This window comes from Trachypithecus francoisi, unplaced genomic scaffold, assembly GCF_009764315.1.
Source record: "Trachypithecus francoisi isolate TF-2019V2 unplaced genomic scaffold, Tfra_2.0 Contig00775, whole genome shotgun sequence".
Classification (NCBI taxonomy): domain Eukaryota; kingdom Metazoa; phylum Chordata; class Mammalia; order Primates; family Cercopithecidae; genus Trachypithecus; species Trachypithecus francoisi.
This window is the reverse complement of record NW_022680890.1, coordinates 532-23,773: the sequence shown is the minus strand read 5'-3', so window position 1 is coordinate 23,773 and position 23,242 is coordinate 532. Positions and strand designations below refer to the sequence as shown.

The 23,242-nt window shown below is 41.3% G+C and overlaps 1 protein-coding gene across 4 annotated transcripts; it reads left to right on the top strand.

Moving 5' to 3' along the window:
* The first annotated feature begins 649 nt into the window (after positions 1-649).
* On the top strand, positions 650-23,038 carry LOC117088643 (zinc finger protein 25-like). Of its 4 annotated transcripts, none has more exons than XM_033219872.1 (4): positions 650-771; positions 5,835-5,934; positions 22,389-22,515; positions 22,819-23,035. In XM_033219872.1, exons 2-4 carry the CDS (start codon positions 5,920-5,922, stop codon positions 22,974-22,976), a joined length of 300 nt encoding a protein of 99 aa, XP_033075763.1. In that variant the 5' UTR covers positions 650-771; positions 5,835-5,919; the 3' UTR covers positions 22,977-23,035. The 4 variants fall into 4 exon arrangements, with proteins under 4 accessions (XP_033075763.1, XP_033075764.1, XP_033075759.1 ...); XM_033219873.1 differs by lacking the exon at positions 650-771 and adding an exon at positions 1,077-1,206 and having other exon boundaries at positions 22,819-23,038; XM_033219868.1 differs by lacking the exons at positions 650-771; positions 5,835-5,934 and adding an exon at positions 1,087-1,206 and having other exon boundaries at positions 22,819-23,038.
* The last annotated feature ends 204 nt before the right edge of the window (positions 23,039-23,242 follow it).

Below are 23,242 nucleotides of genomic sequence, written 5' to 3'. Positions count from 1 at the left end.
TTTGTACATACTCAGTAAGATTGAATTTTTAAGTGTTTTCATTCCGAACTTAGTTGAATCCATAGATACGGACCCCCGGGATAAGGAGGGATGGTTATATATATTCCTTAGTGAAATGATAGTCATGATACTCTATACCATTAGGTTAAAATTTGTGTAAATTCATGAGAAGGATGTACACCTAACACTAAGCGCTTTTGCTTTTGGGAAGTGGTACACTCGTTTTATTTTAGCTTATACATATTTTGTAGTTTATTACGTTTTGCGTATCGTTTGCACAATTGTGAAAGCTAGCATTCCTAAGAGGAAGCGGTTACACGGCATTATCCTTCATTACTCCATGTACTTTTGTACCCACGGAGTTCAATCACTTTAACAAAACTGCCCATCAGTGTTCCTTGGGGCACCTCACGGTGGCCTTCTGTCTTCAAGCCTGGATGTGCGAAAGTGCAGCTCTGCCGCCATCACTGAGCAAAACCAGCGCCCGCTCCAAGAAACCCGACCGCAATCACTCAGGACCCTGGAGGAGGCTGCGCCTCACGACGTCATCCAAGATGGAGTCGCAGCCGGGCCTTCTGGGAAGCGTAGTTCTGGAGTAGGGCTCGGGAAACGTTCTGCGCATGTGCAGTGTCGTCTCTTTTCTGGCGTTGGCGTTTTTGTCTTACGCCCTAGGGTGGGGAGAGGACTCCGGTGCTTCCGGGTCTCGGCTGGGCCGCAAAGGGCGGGGCCTGGGCCCGGCGCTGGCCAGGAGCAGAGGCCGAGACCCTGCAGGTGTGTCGAAGGCTTTTGCGGGCGGGCAGGGCCTGGGAGGCGGGGTCTCGAGCCTGTAAGCCGCCTCCTGGCCCCGGAGCGGCCTCTGCGGAGGGTCCCGGGTGGGAGCGGTCGGGCGGGGAGGTTGGCCATCTGCGCTGGCGCTCCTACCCGGAATGGTGTTTGCGCGACCTGCTTGAGGGACGGCCAGGGAAGGCCTGCGGTGGCCGGGCAGCGGGCGCCCGGAGTAGCCACATTGTGTGACGTGACCGGAGCTGCCACGTCAGGCACGCTGGCCGCTGCAGACGCGGCGCTCGAAAGCCGCAGGGACATGGGCTCCGGTCCAGCCTCTGTATGTGGTCCCACTGCGGCTGGACGCCCATTTGGCAAATGATGGGGGCCTTTGGGTACTGAATAGGGTAGTAGATATAAAGTATGATACAGGACTCAATAAAGGTGAGCTGCTTCTATTATTACAAGACATGTTGTTTTCATTATTGGCTCATTTAATCATCGTAACCATCCTTTCGACTTAACCACCTCCATTTAAATAAATGTGATTACTAAAGATTCAGAGAGATAAATTATTTTACTCACAGTATTAGCAGGTGGGTTGTAAATCCTCACTTTTTCCTCTGAATTCATGCGCCTTCCCACACCAAAATCCAGTCTTGGCTTGTATTTAGCACAACATTTGTCCCTTGAACACCACCAGAACGTAGCTGTGGAGTGTACTTGAACCCAGCCTTAACCACGTAGTGTTGTGTTTCCAAAAATGCTTGGGGGAATCTTCAGAGCCCTTGAGTCAAAAGGTTAATTATTTAAGGCCTTCCTGCATCCTCCAACCTTAGTCTCTTCTCAGAGGACTGTGAAACGTGTAAATTGAAACCACAATTTGAGGGCTCAGTTTTGCATTTTACAGGAGAAGCTGGGAATCCCATCCACCCCAGAGGCTAGTTTCTAAAGACAGGAAATGGGACAAAGAATTTTTTTAAATATGAAAACTGCAGTTCATCAGTTCCCCCATTTTATGATGGTGATATGATAATGCCTCTCATTGGCTGATAACTGAGCTTAGGCATTTTGTAAGCACCATGCTAGCTGGAAGTGGTTTTTGCTGCTTATTTTAGTTTTTCTTTTTTTTTATTGGTACATAATGTACATATTTGTGGGGTACATGTGATATTTTGATATATGCATACAATGTGTGATGATGAAATACAGTATCCACCACCTCATGTATTTCTCTGTTTTGTGAATATTCCAAATCTAGCTATTCTGAAATACACAATAAATTATTGTTAACACTTAATCACCGTACTGAACTATTGAACACTAAGACTTATTCCTTCTACCTATTTTTGTACCCATTAACCTCTCTTCATGCCTCGCTCCCTGCTTCCCTTCACAGCCTCTGGTAACCATCATTCTACTTCCTAGCTTCATGAGATCAACTATTTTAGCTCCCATGTAGGAGTGAGAGCATGATATTTGTCTTTCTGTGCCTGGCTTATTTCATGTAACATAATGTCCTCCAGTTCCATCTTTGTTGTTTCAATGACAAAATTTCATTCTTTTTATGGCTGAATAATACTCCATTGTGTATATATACCACAATGTTCATTACCTATTCATGCATTGATGGGTACTTAGGTTGATTCTGTATCTTGACTATTGTGAATAGTGCTGCGATAAAAATGGGAGTGCAGAGATCTCTTCAATATACTGATTTCCTTTCTTTTGGATATGTACATAGCAGTGAGATTGCTGGATCATATGGTAATTCTGTTCTTAATTTTTTGAGGAACATCCATACTGTTTTCCACAGAGGCTGTACTAGTTTACATTGCCACCAAGAGTGTATGAGGGTTCTCCTTTCTCCATGTCCCAGCATTTTTTTTTTTTTGCCTTTTTTATAATAGCTGTTTTAAGAGGTACAATGATATCCCATTATGGTTTTGATTTGTCTGATGATTAGTCATGTTGAACATTTTATCATATACCTATTGGCCATTTGTATGTCTTCTATTGTGAAATGTCTGTTCAGATCATTTGCTCAATTTTTTTAATCACAATTTTTTGTTTTCTGGCTGTTGAGTTCCTTATATATTCTGGTTATTAATTCCTTGTGAGATGGGTGGTTTGCAAATATTTTCTCCAATTCTTTAGGTGTCTTTTCACTGTGATTGCTTACTTTGCTGTGCCGAAGCTTTTTAGTTTGATGTAATCCCATTCATCTGTTTTTGCCTTTATTGCTTGTGCCGTTAAGGTCTTACCAAAATTTTTTGCCCAGACGAATGTTCTGAAGCATTTCCAAGTGTTTTCTTCTAGTAGTTTCATAGTTTCAGCTCATACATTTAAATCTTTAATCCACTGTCATTTGATTTTTGCATATGATGAGAGACAGGGTCTAGTTTCATTCTTCTGCATACGAATATCCAGTTTTCTCAGCACCATTTATTGAAGAAACTGTCATTTCTCCAATGTATGTTCTTGGCGCCTTTGTCAAAAATGAAATTGGCTATAAATGCATGTATTTATTTCTCAATTCTCTTTTCCATTGGTCTATGTGTCTCTTTTTATGTCAGTAACCTACTGTTTTGTTTATATAGCTTTATAGTATATTTTGAAGTCTGGTAGTGCAATGCCTCCAGCTTTGTTCTTTTTGCACAAAATTGTTTTGGCTATTCGGGGTCTTTGGTGGTTCCATATAAATTTTAGGGTTTTTTTTCCTATTTCTGTGAAGAATGTCATTGGTATTTAGATATGGATTGCATTGAATCTGTAGATTGCTTTTAGTACTGTGGACATTTTAACAATATTAATTCCACCGGTCCATGAGCATGGGATATCTTTCCATTTTAATGTCATTCACCAGTGTTTTATACTCTTATTTTTTTGAGACAAGGTCTCAGTTTGGTGCAATCTTGGCTCACTGCAATCTCTGCCTCCCAGGTTCAAGTGATTTTCCTGCCTCAGCCTCCTGAGTAACTGGAATTACAGGAGTGAGCCACCACACCTGTCTAATTTTTTTTGTATTTTTTTTTTTTTTTTTTTTTTGAGGCCGAGTCTTGCTCTGTCGCCCGGACTGGAGTGCAGTGGCCTGATCTCAGCTCACTGCAAGCTCCGCCTCCCGGGTTTATGCCATTCTCCTGCCTCAGCCTCCCGAGTGGCTGGGACTACAGGCGCCCGCCACCTCGCCCGGCTAGTTTTTTGTATTTTTTTAGTAGAGACGGGGTTTCACCGTGTTAGCCAGGATGGTCTCGATCTCCTGACCTCGTGATCCGCCTGTCTCGGCCTCCCAAAGTGCTGGGATTACAGGCTTGATTTTTTTGTATTTTTAGTGGAGATAGGGTTTTGCCATGTTGGCCAGTCTGATTTTAAACTCCTGACCTCGGTGATCCACCTGCCTCCACCTCCCAAAGTGTTGGGATTACAGGTGTCAGTCACAGTGCCCAGCCTGTTTTATACTTTTAATTATAGTATTAAATTATATTATAATTTAATTATATATTAAAATATATATTATATTTTAATTATACTATAAAATTAAGTTAAAATTTAATTTTAATTTTATACTTTTACTTTTTTGTTACATTTATTCCTAGGTATTGGAGTTTTTTTGGTAGCTATTGTAAATGGGATTGCTTTCTTGATTTCGTTTTCAGATTGTTCACTGTTGGTGTATGGAAATGCTGCTCTTTTTTTTTTTTTTTTTTTTTTTTTTTTTGAGATGGGGTTTTGCTCTTGTTACCTAGGCTGGAGTGCAATGGCATGATCTTGGCTTACTACAACCTCTGCCTCCTGGGTTCAAGCAATTCTCCTGCCTCAGCCTCCTGAGTAGCTGGGATTACAGGCATGTACCACCACACCTGGCTAATTTTGTACTTTTAGTAGAGACTGGTTTTCTCCTTGTTGATCAGGCTGGTCTCGAACTCCCGACCTCGGGTGATTCACCCACTTTGGCCTCCCAAAATGCTGGGATTACAGGCATGAGCCACTGTGCCTGGCCTGCTACTGATTTTTTAATGTTGATTTCGTATCCTGCAACTTTACTGAATTCATGTGTCAGTTCTACCAGTGTTATTGGTGGAGTCTTTATGTTTTTCTAAATATAGGGTCATGTCATCTGTGAACAAAGATAATTTGATTTTTCCTTTCCAATTTGGGTGCCCTATATGATTTCTGCTGCTTATGACAAGGACCTTAGGATTATGACATGTAGTTGCCTTTTGCTACATATATATGAAGCGCTTGTTTGATAATTACGATGCCTAACTGTTATTTTAGAAGCTAGATTTGTGTCACTGTCAGCAGATTAGATTCTCAAGTCAGAGTTCATCAGGGCCTAATTAAATTTTACCTTAGGCCTAGCCCAAGTTTTGAGGGGACAGTGTATTGCTGGTACTGTCTGTGTTGGTGATCCTGGGTGAAGACTTATAGAATCAGAATGGTACCTGAAGGGTTGTTCAAGATTATCTAGTTCCTACTCATTTTAAAGACAAAAGCATTGAAACTAAGACAATCACTAAGTATACTAATAGCACAGCCTAGGGTAGAACTGAGTCTTTAGGTTCATTATATCATATGTACATCAAAAGAAGGTTCTTGGAGAAGTGGTTTTTGAGAAATTGCAATTTAGGGAGAAGAAATGTCCTATTTTTGACAACTTTGAAGAGACTTTCTAACCTTGGGTTTATAATAGAAAAAAATGGTTATAATATGTAACTTAATTACCTTTTATGTGCCAATAAATATAATCTCTTCAACATCATTTATAGTGTCAGCAAAGGGCTCTATACATTGGATATATCATACACGTTATTTAATCTGTCATTATTGGATATTTAAGTTTCGATTCTTTTGTGTTATTCAGAAAATGGAAACATAATTTTCAAAACAGCCAATAGGAAAGAAATGTGTAGATTCACTCAAAAATGTCCCAGGCTCATCAAGATTTATATCAGAGTCAGAAGTGGACAGGTGGGTGCTACTTCATCATGCTCCTTACTATTCTTTCTAATGGGTCAAAGGGACGTTTTCCCAAAGGTTTTGCTAAAATGTTGTATGGAAATTTCTCACTGGTGATTCCTGGAACTGCCAGATAAGGTCCCTTATGATTTCTGCTCTGGCTTTGTAGTTTTCAGCCTTTCCCAAGAGCAGCAGAAAATGAACAAGCTCCAGGTGAGTCATTTGTTTAGCCCTTACTTTGTTTCACTGTGTGTCTGTGTGTGTGTGTTTAATGAGTTTTACGAACAAGAGCCCATATACTAAATTAGAAACGTAGAAATAGTTAAAAATCACCTTCAGGCAAAATATCATTTGAATAAAACAGCAATTCTCAAAATGTGGTCTGTAGATCCCTGGGAGCTCCAAGACCCTCTCAAGGGGTCTATGAGGTTGAGACTCTGAGTGCTAAGATGTAGATTACCTTTTACACTGTTGATACTTGCACTGATGGCATGAAAGCAATGCTAAATAGGTTACTGCCTGTTTGGCATAAAGTAGACAATGACATTGATACAAACAAATGTTTTTTTTTTTTTTTTGAGATGGAGTCTCGCTCTGTTGCCCAAGCTGGAGTGCAGTGGCATAATCTCGGCTCACTGCAGCCTCTGTCTCCCAGGTTCAAGTGATTCTCCTGCCTCAGCCTCCTGAGTAGCTGGGATTACAGGCACCTGCCACCATGCCCAGCTAATTTTTGTATTTTTAGTGGAGAAAGGTTTCCCCATGTTGGCTAGGCTGGTTTCAAATTCCTGACCTCAAATGATTCTCCCACCTCAGCCTCCCAAAATGCTGGGATTACAGGCGTGAGCTACCGTGCGAGGCCACAAATGTGATTTTAAAAGTATATTTTAGCTGGATGCGGTGGCTCACGCCTGTAATCCCAGCACTTTGGGAGGCCGATGCGGGCAGATCACAAGGTCAGGAGATCGAGACCACCCTGGCTAACACAGTGAAATCCTGTCTCTACTAAAAATACAAAAAATTAGCCGGGCATGGTGGCAGGCGCCTGTAGTCCCAGCTAATCAGGAGACTGAGGCAGCAGAATGGTGTGAACCCGAGAGGCGGAGGTTGCAGTGAGCCGAGATCGCACCACTGCACTCCAGCCTGGACGACAGAGCCAGACTTTGTCTCAAAAAAATAAAATACATATATAATATGTATATATTTTATAACAATGTGTCAACATTTGAGTAATATTTCTGAGGTGTATGTTCAGAGACAAACTCAAGCAGTTTAGGAGGACAAAGTGATACAGAGAAGTGAGAAACGAGTTGTAGGTTGATTGGGACAATATTACCCTAAAAGACAATATTTGAGGAAAGTCTGGAATTAAATGAGATAGAGAGTCAAGTAGAAATCTGAGGGAGCAGCATTGTGGGTAAGAAAAACAGCAATACAGACACCCCAAAGCATGTTCCAGAAACAGTATGTAGGATATTGAAGCTAGAGAGATATGACTTAGGGAAAGAATGGTAAGAGGTAACATCAAAAAGGTAGGGGAAGCTAGAATATGTATGGCCCTTGTAGGCTGTAGAAAATATTGAATTTTGATTTTTTTTTTTTTGCTCATTTAAAAATAATCCTTTACATAATCAAAGGAATATACATAATGAAACCTTAACTTAGTGGGGGAAGAATTTAGCCATTCAATAATAAGGATGGTATAAGCTATAGATTTTATATAAATGTCTTTTATCAGGTGAAGGAAGTTCCCTTGTTTTCCTAGTTTGTTCAGAGTTTTTGTCATGAATGCATCTTGAATTTTGTCAAATGTTCTTCTGCTTTTTTTAAGATAATCCTGTTGTTTTTCTTTTTTAGTTTGTTAGCATAGTGAACTACATTGATTGATATTCAAATATGGAATCAACCTTGCATTGCCAGGATAAGTTGGTCATAATGTGTATATTTTTATGTATTGCTGAATTGGATTTGCTAACATTTTGTTGAGGATTTTTGCATCTATCACCATGAGGAATATTGATCAGTGATCAATATACTAGTAAATGTTTAATAATCAGATTTTAGAGGTTGGGAAAGAAATTTGGTTTATACTGTTTACCAATTTCTGTGGTATAAATACTCCCACCATGGCAAATTTCAAGCTACAACATGCCAGCCAGTTCCTGAAAACTTAACCATCAGCTCTTCTGAGCTGATACAAACTGGTGCCAGCGGCCACTGTAGTTGTCATTTCTGGTAATGTTTTTGTTAGATTTGGGTCTCAGGGTCATGTGAGCCTTATAAAATAAGTTGAGAATGGTTATTTTTTCTTGGTTTTATGGAAGAAATTACATATAATTGGTATTGTTTCTGACTTATTGTTTGATTGAATTCACCAATGAAACTATTTAGGCCTGAAGTTGTCTTTGTTCAAAGGTTTTATATACTTGTTTTAATTGAAGTGAAATTCACACACTATTCATCATTTAAAATTATACAATTGTGAGGTATTAATATATAGTACATTCACAGTGTTGTGTAACACCACTTCTACCTAGTTTCAAAACATTTTCACCATCCCAAAAGAAAACCCTGTACCCATTAAGCAGTCATTCCCCATTCTCTCTCCTCCTATCCCCTGGCAACCACTAACGTTTTCTGTCTCTATGGATCTACCTATTCTAGATATTTCATGTAAGTGAGATCACACATTATGTGACCTTTTGTGTCTGCCTTCTTTCACTTAGCATATTTTCCAGGTTCATCCACCTTGAAGCATGTATCAGTACATCATTCCTTTTTATGGCTAAAATGCCATTGTGTATATACTCCACAATTTGTTTATCCATTCATCCATTGACAGACATTTGGGTGGTTTCCACTTTTTGGTTATTATGAATACTGCTGTTATGCAAATTCATCTATAAGTATTTGATACCTAGTTTCAATTATTTTGGGTATATACCTAAAAATGGAATTGCTGGGATGTATGGAAATTCTATGTTTAAATTTTTGAGAAACTGCCAAACTTCCACAGCAGCTGCACCATTTTACATTCCCATTAGCAATGTACAAGGGTTTCAGTTTCTCCATATACCCCCAACACCTGTTCTCCATTTTTAAAATTATGCCCATTATAATTGGGATGGGGGATAAAGTGGTTATTGTTGCGGTTTTGCATTGCATTTCTTTAGAGTTGAATGATGTTGAACATCTAGTTTGCTTTTTTTTCTATTTTTTTCTAGTGTGCTTTTTAGCCATTTGTATATACTGTCATCATTTGGTATATGCAGGTAATTGGTTCCAGGACCCCTGCATGTACTAAAATCCACACATACTCAAGTCCACACATACTGCAGTCAGCCCTTCAGAACCCATGTATGCAAAAACTTGACCCTCCATATGGGTGTGTTTCCAATCTTGCAAATACTATATTTTCAATCTATGTTTGGTTGAAAATAATCTGCATCCAAGCTTGTGTTGTTCAAGGGTGAGTTGTGTGATTTGGAGAAATGTACACTCAGGTTCTTTGCCCATTTCCTAACTGGGCTGTTTATCTTTTTGTTGTTGAATTATAAGAATGTTTTATGGCCAGGCACAGTGGCTCACGCCTGTAATCCCCGCATTTTGGGAGGCCAGGGTGGGTGGATCACTCAAGGTCAGGAGTTCAGACCAGCCTGGTCAACATGGTGAAACCCTGTCTCTACTAAAAATACAAAAAGTAGCTGGGCTTGGTGGTATGTGCCTGTAGTCCTAGCTACGTGGGAGGCTGAGGCAGGAGAATCACTTGAACCTAGGAGGTGGAAGTTGCAGTGAGTCGAGATGGCACCACTGCACTCCAGCCTGGGTGACAGAGCAAGACTCTTTTTTTAAAAAAAAAAAAAATCAGTCAGGTGTAGTGGCTTACACCTGTAATCCCAACACTTTGGGAGGCCGAGGCAGGTGGCTCATGAGGTCAGGAGTTTGAGACCAGCCTGGCCAACATGGTGAAACCCCGTGTCTATTAAAAATACAAAAATTAGTTAGGCATGGTGGCGCATGCCTGTAGTGCCAGCTACTTGGAAGGCTGAAGCAGAATTGCTTGAATCTGGGAGGCGGAGGTTGTGGTGAGCTGAGATGGCGCTGCTGCACTGCAGCCTGGGCAACAGAGGGAGACTCTGTCTCAGATGATTTGCAAATATTTTCCACATTGTGGGTTGTCTTTTCTCTATTGTGACAGTGTTCTATAATGCACAAACATTTCAAATTATGATGAAGTACAATTTATTTTTCTTTTGTTTGTGCTTTTGGTGTCATATGGAAGAATCTCTTGCCAAATTCAAGGTAGGCTGTGTTTTCTTCTAAGAGTTCTCCATATTTAACTCATATATTTAGGTCATTGATCCGTTTTGAATTTGTTTTTGCATATAATGTGAGATAGAGGTCCCATTTAACTCATGCATGTGGGTATTGAGTTTTCCCAGTATTATTTGGTGAAGAGACTATTCTTTTCCCACTGAATGGTCTTGACAGCCTTGTTGAAAATCAGTTGGGGCTGGATATAGTGGCTCATGCCTGTAATCCTAACACTTTAGGTGACCAAGGTGGGCAGATCTCTTGAGCCCAGGAATTTGAAACCATCCTGGGCAACACGGCAAGACCCTGACTCTACAAAATACAAAAATTAGCCAGGTAGGTGGTGTAAACTTTTAGTCCCAGGTACTTGGGAGGCTGAGGCAGGGGAATCACCTGAGCCTGGGGAGGTCCAGGCTGCAGTAAGCCATGACTGCACCATTGCACTCCGACCAGTGAGACCCTGTTTCAGAAAAAAAAAGAAAGAAAAAGATGAAGAAAATCATGTGGTGGTAGATATGTGGGTTTTTTTCTGAACTCAGTTCTATCCCATTAGACTGTATGTGTGTCCTAATGCCAGTACCTCACTGTTTTGATAACTGTAGCTTTGCAGTAAGTTTTGAAATTGTGAAGTGTGAGTCCTCTGACTTTATTCTTCTTTTCCAATGTTGTTTTGGCTACTGGGGACCCCTTGCAATTCTGTATGAATTGGAGGATAATCTTTTCCATTTCTGTGCGAAAGCCATTGGGAATTTGATAGGGACTGGTTTGAATCTGTAGATTTCTTTGGGTAGTATTGTCATTTCAACCATATTAAGTCTCCCAGTCCATGAATACAGGATGCCATCTCATTTATTTAGGTCTCATCTTAGTATAGCCAGCTAGCTCTCTTTTGGTTACTGCTATTTTTGTGAAATGCCTTTTTCCATCCTTTCTTTTCAGCCTACTTGTGCCTTTGCATCTAAATTTAATTTTAGAAGGCATGTATTCGAATCATGTTTTTAATATCCATTCAGTCAATATCTGCCTTTAACTGTTGAGTCTAATCTATTTAAAGTGATGTTTGATAACGACTTACTTCTGCAACTTGGCATTTTTCTTTGGCATACTTTATATCTTTTCCTTTAATTCCTCTGTGATATGGTTTGGCTCTGTGTCCCCAACCAAATCTGATATCAAATTGTAACTCTCAGTGTTGGAGGAGGGGCCTGGTGGCAGGTGATTGGATCATGGGGGCAGACTTCCCCCTTGCTGTTTTTGTGATAGTGAGTGAGTTCTGACAAGATCTGGTTAAAAGTGTGTAGCACTTCCCCCTTTGCCCACTCTCTCCTGCTGTGCCATTGTGAAGATGTGCCTACTTCTCCTTCACCTTCTGCTATGATTGTAAGTTTCCGGAGGCCTCCACAGTCATGCTTCCTATACAGCCTGTGGAACCATGAGCCAATTAAAGCTCTTTTCTTTGTAAATTACCCAGTCTCAGGTAGTTCTTTTTTTTTTTTTTTTTTTTAATCGAGATAGAGTCCTGCTCTGTCACTTAGGCTGGAGTGCAGTGGTGCAGTCTTGGCTCACTGCAACTCCACCCCCTGGATTCAAGCGAGTCTCCTGGCTCAGCCTCCCAAGTACCTGGGATTACAAGTGCATGCCACCACACCTGGCTAATTTTTGTATTTTTAGTAGAGATGGGGTTTCACCATGTTGGCCATGTTGAACTCCTGACCTCAAGTGATGTGCTTGCCTCAGCCTCCCAAAGTGCTGGGATTACAGGAATGAGCCACCTCACCCAGCCTCAGGTAGTTCTTTATAACAATGTGATAACACACTAATACCCTCCAATACTGCCTTCTTTTTACATTTTTTCTAATGTACCATTTTGCTTTCCTCCTCATTTCTTTTTGTGAATATTTAAAGGTGTTTTTAGTGGTTACTTTTAGCATTACAATTAACTTTTCTAATTTTTAACAATCTACTTTGAATTGATACCAACTTAGCTTCAGTAGTATATAAAAATTGCTGATATATAGCTCTGTTTCTCCCCCCTTTATGCTGTTACTGTCACAAATTAAATTTTTGTATGTTGTGTGGCCACTAACATATATTTATAGTTACTATTTTATGCGTTTGTCTTTTAAATCCTATAGGAAGCAAAAAGAGGAGATATAATTTAAAAAATACAACAATATTGGCTTTTATATTTACCTATATAGTTGCATTCACCTGTGTTCTTTATAGCTTCGTATGGCCCTGAATTATTGTCTAGTGTCCTTTCATTTCAGACTGAAGGACTCCTTGTAGCATTTCTTATGAGGCAGGTCTACTAGAAACAGAGTCCTTTAGCTTTTGTTTATCTTGGAATGCCTTACTTTCTTCTGCATTATTGATGGATAGTCTTAATGGAAAAGAGTTGTTGAAATAGAATTCTTTTCTTTCAGCACTTTAATATGTCATCACACTGCCTTTCGGCTTTCATAGTTTCTGTTAAGAAATCTGCTTTAATCTTAATGGATTAATGGATTAATCTTAATGGTTGGAGTTGACCGCTTTCAGCTTTTCCATGCTGAGGTTGCAAGTGGCTGGTGGCTCTAGCATTCCAAAGTATGCAGGGCAGTGGCCCCCTTCTCACAGCTCCATTAGGCAGTACTCTGGTGGGGGCTCTTTGTGGAGGCTCCAACCCATTTCCCCTCAACATTGCCCTAGTAGGTTCTCTGTAGGGGCTCCATCTCTGTGGCAGACTTCTGCCCGGACACCCAGGCTTTCTAGTACATCCTCTGAAATCTGGGGGAAGCTGCCAAGTCTCCTTCATGCTTGCATTCTAAGCATCTGCAGACTTAACACTAGATGGAAACCATGAAGGATTACAGATTGTGCCCTACTGAACTGTCGCTCAAGCTGTACCTGGGCCCCTTTGAGCTGAAGCTGGAACCAGAGCAGCTGAGATGTGGGGAGCAGTGTCACAAGGCTGCACAGGGCAGCACTGCCCTAGGCATGGCCCCTGAAACCATTAATTCCTCCTAGGCCTCTGGGCCTGTGATGGAAGGCGCTGTACTGACGATCTCTGATATGCCTTTAAGGCTTTTTCCCCATTGTCTTGGAGTGTTACTTGGCTCCATTTCAGTCATGCTAATCATTCTAGCAAGTGGTTGCTCCACCACTGCTTGGGCTTGGATTCTTTCTGTACCACATGCTCAGGCTGCAAACTTTCCAGACTTTATGCTTTTATTCCCTTTTAAATATCAGTTCCAACTTTAAGTCATTTCTTTGCTCCTGTATTTGATCATATGCTGTTAGGAGCAGTCAGGCCACATCTTGAATGCTTTGCTGCTTAGAAATTTCTTCTGCCAGATACCCTCAGTCATCATTCTTAAGTTCAGTCTTCCACAGATCCCTAGGACATGCAGCCAAGCTCTGTGCCAGGACAAAACATGGGTGACCTATACTCCAGTTTCCAATACATTCTCATTTTCTTCTGAGACCTCATCAGCTTAGCCTTCACTGTCCATATCACTATCAGCATTTTGGTCACAACCGTTTAACCAGTCTCTTAGAAGTTTCAAACTTTCCCTCATCTTAGTGTCTTCTTCTGAGCCCTCCAAATTCTTCCAACCTCTGCTTGTTACTCAGTTTCAAAACTGCTTCTATATCTTCAGGTATCTTTATAGCAATGCTGTACTCCTCAGTACCAATTTTGTGTTAGTTCTTTTTTGCATTGCTACAAAGAAATACCTGAGGCTGGGTCATTTATAAAGAAAAGAGGTTTACTTGGCTCATGGTTATGCGGTCTGTACAGGAAGCATGGCACTAGCATCTGCTCAGCTTCTGATGAGGCCTCAGGGAGCTTTTACTCATGGCAGAAAGTTGAAACAGGAGCCAGTACATCACATAGTGACAGTGGGAGCAAGAGAGAGAGAAAAGGGGTAGGTCCTAGACTCTTTATTTATTCATTTATTTATTTATTTTTTGAGGTGGAGTCTCACTCTGTTACCCAGGCTGGAGTGCAGTGGCATGGTCTTGGCTCATGGCAACCTCTGCCTCCCAGGTTCAAGCAATTCTCCTTCTTCAGCTTCCCAAGTAGTTGAGACTACAGGCATGGAAGACCACACCCGTCTAATTTTTGTAATTTTAGTAGAGACAGGGTTTCACCATCTTGGCCAGGCTGGTCTCAAACTCCTGACCTCAGGTTATCCACCTGCTTCGGCCTCCCAAAGTGCTGGGATTACAAGCGTTAGCCACCACGCCTGGTGCCAGACTCTTTTAAATAACCAGATCTCATGTGAACCGAGTGAGAACTCACTCATCATCAAGAGAATGGTGCTAAACCATCCATAAGAGATACACCCCTGCGACCCAAATGCCTCCCACCAGTCCCCAACTCCCACACTGTGGATTATATTTCAACATGAAATTTAGAGGGGACACACATGCAAACTATATCAGTAGGCCAGTAAGAAAAACGTGCCACACACTTTCTCCCCAAAATTTAGCAACCTCTTTCTTTATTAAGTACTCCACTGAGGCTTAGTGCAGTGGCTCATGCCTATAATCCCAGCACTTTGGGAGGTTGAGGTGGGTGAATCACCTGAGGTCAGGAGTTCTAGACCAGCCTGGCCAACATGGTGAAACCCTGTCTCTACTAAACATATGAAAATTAACTGGGCGTGGTGATGGGTGCCTGTAATTCCAGCTACTTGGGAGGCTGAGGTGGAAGAACTGCTTGAACCCAAGAGGAAGAGGTTGTAGTTGCAGTGACCTGAGATCACGGAGTTGCACTCCAGCCTGGGTGACAGAGTGAGACTCTGTCTCAGAAAAAAAAAAAAAAGAAAAGAAAAGAAAAAGAAAGTACTCCACTGGTTGATGGTTTAAAAAAAAAAAGATTCTAGAGTTCCAAAAAGTTGATTCTATCAGTTTTTGTCAGCTTTAATGATTGCCTTAGTGGAGGGACCAATTCTTAGAGCTCCCAAAGTTACCATTTCTCGTGAAGTCACTCATGTTGAAAGGTTTTTAACTACAGATTCGGTTCATTTAATATAATTGATACTAGGATTATTTATCTTAGGTATTTCTTCCTGAGTGAGTTTTGGTAGTTATCTTCTTTCAAGGAATTAATCCATGTAATCTAAGTTGTCAAATTTATGCACATAGACTGGTTCTTAGTATTCTCTTATTATCCTTTTACTGTTTGTAGGGCCTATAGTAACTATTTGCCTTTTCATTTCTGATATTGTTAACATGTATTTTTTATCTTGGTCATTCTGGATACAGGTTTATCAGCTTTGTTAGTTTTTTTCAGAGAACTAACTTCAAATGTTATTTTCCAATAATATTAAACAAAATGCTCACCTATTATTTTCAAGGATTTGATGACATTGCAGATAAGTTTCTGTTACTGATTTCTAGTTTAAGTCTACTGTGTTCAGAGAATATATTTGGTAGATTTCAATTCTTTTAGTTTAAGATATTTTTCTGGTCCAGAAAATGGTCTTTCAGTGAATATTTCATGAAAAGATGTGAGCACTTTGTTAAAATATTTATAAGTATTTTGAAGGAGAGTTTAGTATACAAAATAGTCTTTTCCTTTTCCCTTCTTCTGTAAGCAGTCTGTTTTAAATTTTATAGTTTCCTGTTATGGCTATATGAGAAATAAGTTCTTATATAACCGTTAGCTTTTTTTTTTTTTTTTTTTTGAGACAGAGTCTCGCTCTCTCACCCAGGCTGGAGTGCAATGGCGCAGTCTTGGCTCACTGCAACCTGTGCCTCCTGGGTTAAAGCAAGTCTCTGCCTCAGCCTCCCGAGTAGCTGGGATTACAGGCACCCGCCACCATACCCAGCTAATTTTTTGTATTTTTAGTAGAGATGGGGTTTCACCATCTTGGTCAGGCTGGTCTTGAACTCCTGACCTCATGATTGACCTGCCTCAGCCTCCCAAAGTGCTGGGATTACAGGCATGAGCCATTGCCCCTGGCCATCTGTTAGCTTTTTTTTTTTGAGATGGAGTTTCAATCTTTGTTGCCCAGGCTGGAGTGCAATGCCACGATCTCGGCTCGCCAGAACCTCCGTGTCCTGGGTTCAAGCAATTCTCCTGCCTCAGCCTCATGAGTAGCTGGGATTACAGGCATGAGCCACGATGCCCGGCTAATTTTGTATATTTAATAGAGACAAGGTATTTCCATGTTGGTCAGGCTGGTCTCGAACTTCCAACCTCAGGTGATCCACCCGCCTGGGCCTCCCAAAGTGCTGGGGTTACAGGTGTGAGCCACCGTGCCCGGCCCTATTAGCTTTTATATCTGATTTGCCATGTGGTTTTTTTGTAGTTTCTATTAAGTATATTCTAGAATGCCTTGCAAATATGGTGCATCATTTGTGTGCTTTTAACATCTTCGTATTTATGAAAACATCTTTTTTTATTATCCTTGAATAAAAAATTTGGCAGGGCATGGAATTCTAGGTTCAAAACCTTTATCCTTTGTGGGCATTTTTTCTTTGTCTTTTAGCATTTGGTTCTACATATGAAAAGTCATATGTCAGTTTTGTCCTTATTCTCTTTAGGTAATCTCTTAATTGCTGAAATAGAATTGCTGTCATCAAAGAAACTAGTACTTGTATGTTTTCACAGAAGTAGAAGTGTTGCTTTAAATAAATACAGATGTATTTCAACAGAATAAAATGTCTATGTGTGTATATCACACAATTTGTGTTTCTCTTTTTGTCTGTATTGTGCCCATATTTAGGCACCCTGGTGAAGTAATCATGTTGCCCAATTGACCCTGGTACCATTATGTGGTGGGGTCTCTTCATCAGCTCTTGCTTTATACTGGATGCTCTTCGGTTTTTGTTGTTGTTTTATAAGTGGGGAGTCTTTAATAATTTTCCTATCAGTCATTCTTCTGTCCTTGCCAAACCCCAGCCCTTTGACTCTGAGCACAGAAGTTTACATGAGCTCTTTGTTAGGATGTTTGTCCAAGAGCTGGATTCTCTTCTCTGGTCTTAGGAATTCTAGATATTTCCAAAATTGCTCAAAAGGCCTGCTTACTTATTACAGCTTTCACTCCTTTGCTGTGCTGGTGTGTGGTTATGCTAATTTGGACTCTTTACATTTGGATTTTGAACTGCTACTGTCCCTTATTTGTAAGTCTCCCTTTCTTTGGTTTCCTAGATACTGTTCCTGGTCTCTTATGTTTAGAGAAGTTCTCTCAGGCTCCATAGTCTGGGCCTAGTCTCCTGCAATTATCTCAGATACTGCTGTTCCCACAGCTGCTGCTGCTGCTTTTTTTTTTTTTTTTTTTTTTGAGACAGAGTCTCACTCGGTCATCCAGGCAGGAGTGCAGTGATTTGATCTTGGCTAACTACAAGCTCTGCCTCCCAGGTTCACGCCATTCTGCTGCCTTAGCCTCCTGAGTAGCTGGGACTACAGGCGCCCACCACCATGCCCGGCTAATTTTTTTTTTTTTTAGTAGAGACGGGGTTTCACCGTGTTAGCCAGGGTGGTCTCGATCTCCTGACCTCGTGATCCATCCACTTTGGCCTCCCAAAGTGCTGGGATTACAGGCGTGAGCCAGCATGCCCAGTCCGCACAGCTTCTTTTTTGGACTCTTCTAGAACTCTATTTTTTAATATATTTGAAAATTATGTTTGTGGAAACTTACTCCTATGTGTTTCTACCAAAATGGACAATTCCAGCTTTATGTTCAACCACAGTCACTTTAAGCACAGAATAAACGAAATTCAACTCATTAACTCCTGCCCAGCTTATCCTTTTCCTTGTATTCCTGTTTCATTTACAGACTTCCTTGTTGCCACACAATAATATTAGATTATAAAAAATTAGCCGGGCGTGGTGGCAGGTGCCTGTGGTCCCAGCTACTCGGGAGGCTGAGGCAGGAGAGTGGTGTGAACCTGGGAGGTAGAGCTTGCAGTGAGCTGAGATCCCGCCACTGCACTCCAGCCTGGGCAACAGAGCGAGACTCCATGTCAAAACAAACAAAAAACCGAACCGGCTGGGCATGGTGGCTCAGGCCAGTAATCCTAGCACTTTGGGAGGCCAAGGCGGGCAGATTATCTGAGGTCAGGAGTTCGAGACCAGCCTGGCCAACATGCCGAAACCCCGTCTCTACTAAAAATACAAAAATTAGCAGGGTGTGGTGGCAGGCACCTGTAATCCCAGGTACTTGGGAGGCTGATGTAGGAGAATCGTTTGAACCTGGGAGGCGGAGGTTGCAGTGAGCCAAGATTGCGCCATCCAGCCTGGGAGACAGAGCCAGACTCCATCTCAAAAGAAAAAAGAAAAAAAAAAAAAACAAGAATTTATATCCAGCCAAGATGTTCTGCAAGTAAAAATACTGCCTTTTAGATTTCATGGAATATAAATAAAGCAATGATCAGAAGAAATTTCATAGCCTTAAACAGTTCTACCAATAAAAGTGAAGGAATGAAAATAATTGGCACTATGACTGTACCCACAAGCAAGGCATCCAGACACTATGGGAGCTGCCCTCCCTCTTTCTCTCAGTGGTTATTAACTAATTTCCAATTAATTACAAAGTCACATTATACTTCTTTCCCCCACTGCTGTTGCTTTTATATAAATGTTTTTCTGATTTTTCTAATGTGCCATTTGCCACTTTTACATTAAAGTTTTCTCCTAAGCCACTCATTTACCCCAATAACTCCAGTGCTTACTTGACATGTCTCTTCAGTGGTTCCTGGTGTCTGTATTTTCATCTACACAGTGAATGGTGAGCATCCGAGAGATATATAAGACATTTCACATAGTATGAAATAGCAGAATATCTCTTTATGTTTTCTCTTATATGAACAAAAACAAACTTGTTAAATTTATTATTATTATTTTGAGATGGAGTCTCGCTCTGTCACCCAAGCTGGAGTTCAGTGGCACAATCTTGGCTCACTGCAACCTCTGCCTCCCAGGTTCAAGCCATTCTCTTGGCTCAATTTCCTGAGTAGATGGGACTACAGGTGCATGCCACCACGCCTGGTGAATTTTTGTAATTTTTAGCAGAGATTGGGTTTTGCCATGTTGGCCGGGCTGGTCTCAAACTCCTGCCTTCAGGTTATCCACCTGCTTCGACCTCTAAAAGTGGTGGAATTACAGGCGTGGGCCACTGCACCCAGCCTATTTTTTTTTTTTTTTAGTAGAGACGGGGTTTCACCGTGTTAGCCAGGGTGGTCTCGATCTCCTGACCTCGTGATCCATCCACTTTGGCCTCCCAAAGTGCTGGGATTACAGGCGTGAGCCAGCATGCCCAGTCCGCACAGCTTCTTTTTTGGACTCTTCTAGAACTCTATTTTTTAATATATTTGAAAATTATGTTTGTGGAAACTTACTCCTATGTGTTTCTACCAAAATGGACAATTCCAGCTTTATGTTCAACCACAGTCACTTTAAGCACAGAATAAACGAAATTCAACTCATTAACTCCTGCCCAGCTTATCCTTTTCCTTGTATTCCTGTTTCATTTACAGACTTCCTTGTTGCCACACAATAATGTTAGATTATAAAAAATTAGCCGGGCGTGGTGGCAGGTGCCTGTGGTCCCAGCTACTCGGGAGGCTGAGGCAGGAGAGTGGTGTGAACCTGGGAGGTAGAGCTTGCAGTGAGCTGAGATCCCGCCACTGCACTCCAGCCTGGGCAACAGAGCGAGACTCCATGTCAAAACAAACAAAAAACCGAACCGGCTGGGCATGGTGGCTCAGGCCAGTAATCCTAGCACTTTGGGAGGCCAAGGCGGGCAGATTATCTGAGGTCAGGAGTTCGAGACCAGCCTGGCCAACATGCCGAAACCCCGTCTCTACTAAAAATACAAAAATTAGCAGGGTGTGGTGGCAGGCACCTGTAATCCCAGGTACTTGGGAGGCTGATGTAGGAGAATCGTTTGAACCTGGGAGGCGGAGGTTGCAGTGAGCCAAGATTGCGCCATCCAGCCTGGGAGACAGAGCCAGACTCCATCTCAAAAGAAAAAAGAAAAAAAAAAAAAACAAGAATTTATATCCAGCCAAGATGTTCTGCAAGTAAAAATACTGCCTTTTAGATTTCATGGAATATAAATAAAGCAATGATCAGAAGAAATTTCATAGCCTTAAACAGTTCTACCATAAAAGTGAAGGAATGAAAATAATTGGCACTATGACTGTACCCACAAGCAAGGCATCCAGACACTATGGGAGCTGCCCTCCCTCTTTCTCTCAGTGGTTATTAACTAATTTCCAATTAATTACAAAGTCACATTATACTTCTTTCCCCCACTGCTATTGCTTTCATATAAATGTTTTTCTGATTTTTCTAATGTGCCATTTGCTACTTCTACATTAAAGTTTTCTCCTAAGCCATTCATTTACCCCTATAACTCCAGTGCTTACTTGATACGTCTCTTCAGTGGCTCCTAGTGTCTGTATTTTCATCTACACAGTGAATGGTGAGCATCCCAGAGATATATAAGACATTTCACATAGTATGAAATAGCAGAATATCTATTTATGTTTTCTCTTATATGAACAAAAGAAACTTATTAAGTTTATTATTATTATTGAGATGGAGTCTCACTCTGTCACCCAAGCTGGAGTTCAGTGGCACGATCTTGGTTCATTGCAACCTCTGCCTCCCAGGTTCAAGCCATTCTCTTGGCTCAATTTCCTGAGTAGATGGGACTACAGGTGCATGCCACCACGCCTGGTGAATTTTTGTAATTTTTAGCAGAGATTGGGTTTTGCCATGTTGGCCGGGCTGGTCTCAAACTCCTGCCTTCAGGTTATCCACCTGCTTCGACCTCTAAAAGTGGTGGAATTACAGGCGTGGGCCACTGCACCCAGCCTAATTTTTTTTTTTTTTTTTTTTTTTTTTTTAGGTAGAGTTTCGCTGTGTCTTACTGCAGCCTTGACTTCCCAGGTTCATGAGATTCTTACGTATCACCCTCTCAAGTAGCTGGTGTTACAGGCCTGAGCCACCACATCCACCCCTTTAATTCTTAATAAACATTAATATATGCAAATGTATATAATATATTAATAAGCAGAGATTTATTTGTTAAGTGTGTATGCAAAATATACTTTACTGGTCCAAAAGACAGATTCAGAATTTCTTCTTGTCCTGACCCTTGACTCTACACTGTAACCTTCTAACTAATCTTGGTCCTATGCCCTACCATAGGTATGTACCTACCAAGGTATATACCTACTATAGGTATATACCCACCATAGATATCATACCTACCAAGTTATATGTGGTTTCCTAAACTTGCGATTTCTATGCATCCATGCCTTTGCCAATTGTGTTTTCTTTATTCCTAAAGTTAGTCAGTTTGACCACCTCATAAAATCTAACATGACAATATGAAATGCAAATAATTACCCCCATTTGTGATGGTCTCATATTGTGTACATGTTTCTATCATGGCACCTGCTTCACACATACTGTGTTTTAGCATTTTCACCTTTGTCTCCCTGGCAAAATATAAGCTCCTTGTAACAGGAATAGAATCATGTGTCACTTAGTGACGGGGATATGTTCTGAGAAAGGTATCATTAGGTGACTTCGTCATGCAAACATCATAGAGTGTCCTTACACAAGCCTAGATAGTACAGCTGACTGCACACCTAGGCTATGTGGTGTTGCCCATTGCTCCTAGGCTATAAACCTATATAGTATGTTACAGTACTGAACACTGTAGGCAATTTGTAACACAATGGTAAGAATTTATGTATCTAGGCCGGGCGCGGTGGCTCAAGCCTGTAATCCCAGCACTTTGGGAGGCCGAGACGGGCGGATCACGAGGTCAGGAGATCGAGACCATCCTGGCTAACACGGTGAAACCCCGTCTCTAATAAAAAATACAAAAAACTAGCCGGGCGACGTGGCGGGCGCCTGTAGTCCCATCTACTTGGGAGGCTGAGGCAGGAGAATGGCGTGAACCCAAGAGGCGGGGCTTGCAGTGAGCTGAGATCCGGCCATTGCACTCCAGCCTGGGTGGCAGAGCGAGACTCCGTCTCAAAAAAAATGAAAAGAATTTGTGTATCTAAACATAAAAAACAGACTATAAAAATACTGCATTTTCTTACAGGATCTTCATCATATATGGAATCTGTCATTAACTGAAATGTCATTATGCAGCACGTGACACTCGTTTTTTTTTCTTTGTATCTTCAGCAGAGTTCCAGGCATGGAGTGGGAATTCAGTAAATATGTACTGAACAAATATTCCTTCTATGAATAAAGCAGGGTACAGCATGGCACATATCCTAACTCTCCAAAGTGAACTTTGCAGTTAGTACACTAAGAGCTAGCTCACATGTCTTTTCAATGGTATGCTATCTATTCTGGTTACTTCAGATTGAACTGAAGTTTGTTATTCCAGGGACCCGTGACATTAAAGGATGTTATTGTGGAATTCACCAAGGAGGAATGGAAGCTACTGACCTCTGCTCAGAGGACTCTGTATAAGGATGTGATACTGGAAAACTATAGTCACCTGGTCTCAGTGGGTGAGGAAAACTTCCGCGGGTATAAATCCCGCTAGTTTGCATCTCCCTTCTTGGTTACTGGAATGTAAGAGGTCCCTATAGGGTTGAATGATTGACATTAGCTATGGTTCAGAGTTCGAAGTTAATAAATCCATTTTGGGTACTAGAAAAAATATTTGGGTCCCTGTCTCCCCACTGAAAGAATCTAAATTTGCCAAGCCTAACTGGAACCTTCATCATTCTCCTGAAACTCCACTTCCTCATCTTTCACAGTCCCTAAATTCCAAGCAATTTGTATCATTTCCTTGATATTTTCATTCATAGGTTACCATGTGAATAAACCAAATGCGGTCTTCAAGTTGAAGCAAGGAAAAGAGCCGTGGATATTAGAAGTAGAAATTCCACATCGCGTCTTGCCCTATGAGTTAGAAGAAATTATATCCCATGTTACTGGTGAGTGGTTGGTGCCTCTTGCCTTCTGAAATATATTTTTCGGCAATCTCTCACTTTTTTTTTTTTTTTGAAACAGAGTTTCAATCTTGTTGTCCAGGCTGGAGTCCAATGTTGCCATCTCAGCTCACTGCAATCTCCACCTCCCAGGTTCAAGTGATTCTCCTGCCTCAGCCTCCCAAGTAGCTGGGATTACAGGCATGCACCACCACGCCTGGCTCATTTGGTAATTTTAGTAGAGATGGGTTTTATCCACGTTGATCAGGCTTGTCTCGAAGTCCAGACCTCAGGTGATTCA

Excerpts from the sequence above, each read along its gene's own strand:
- LOC117088643 (XM_033219866.1), top strand. The coding sequence starts at position 5,668 with ATGTGTAGATTCACTCAAAAATGTCCCAGGCTCATCAAGATTTATATC. Across the intron at positions 5,734-22,388 it reads TCAGAGTCAGAAGTGGACAG|GGACCCGTGACATTAAAGGA; the intron begins GTGGGTGCTACT and ends TTGTTATTCCAG. Across the intron at positions 22,516-22,818 it reads TAGTCACCTGGTCTCAGTGG|GTTACCATGTGAATAAACCA; the intron begins GTGAGGAAAACT and ends TTTCATTCATAG.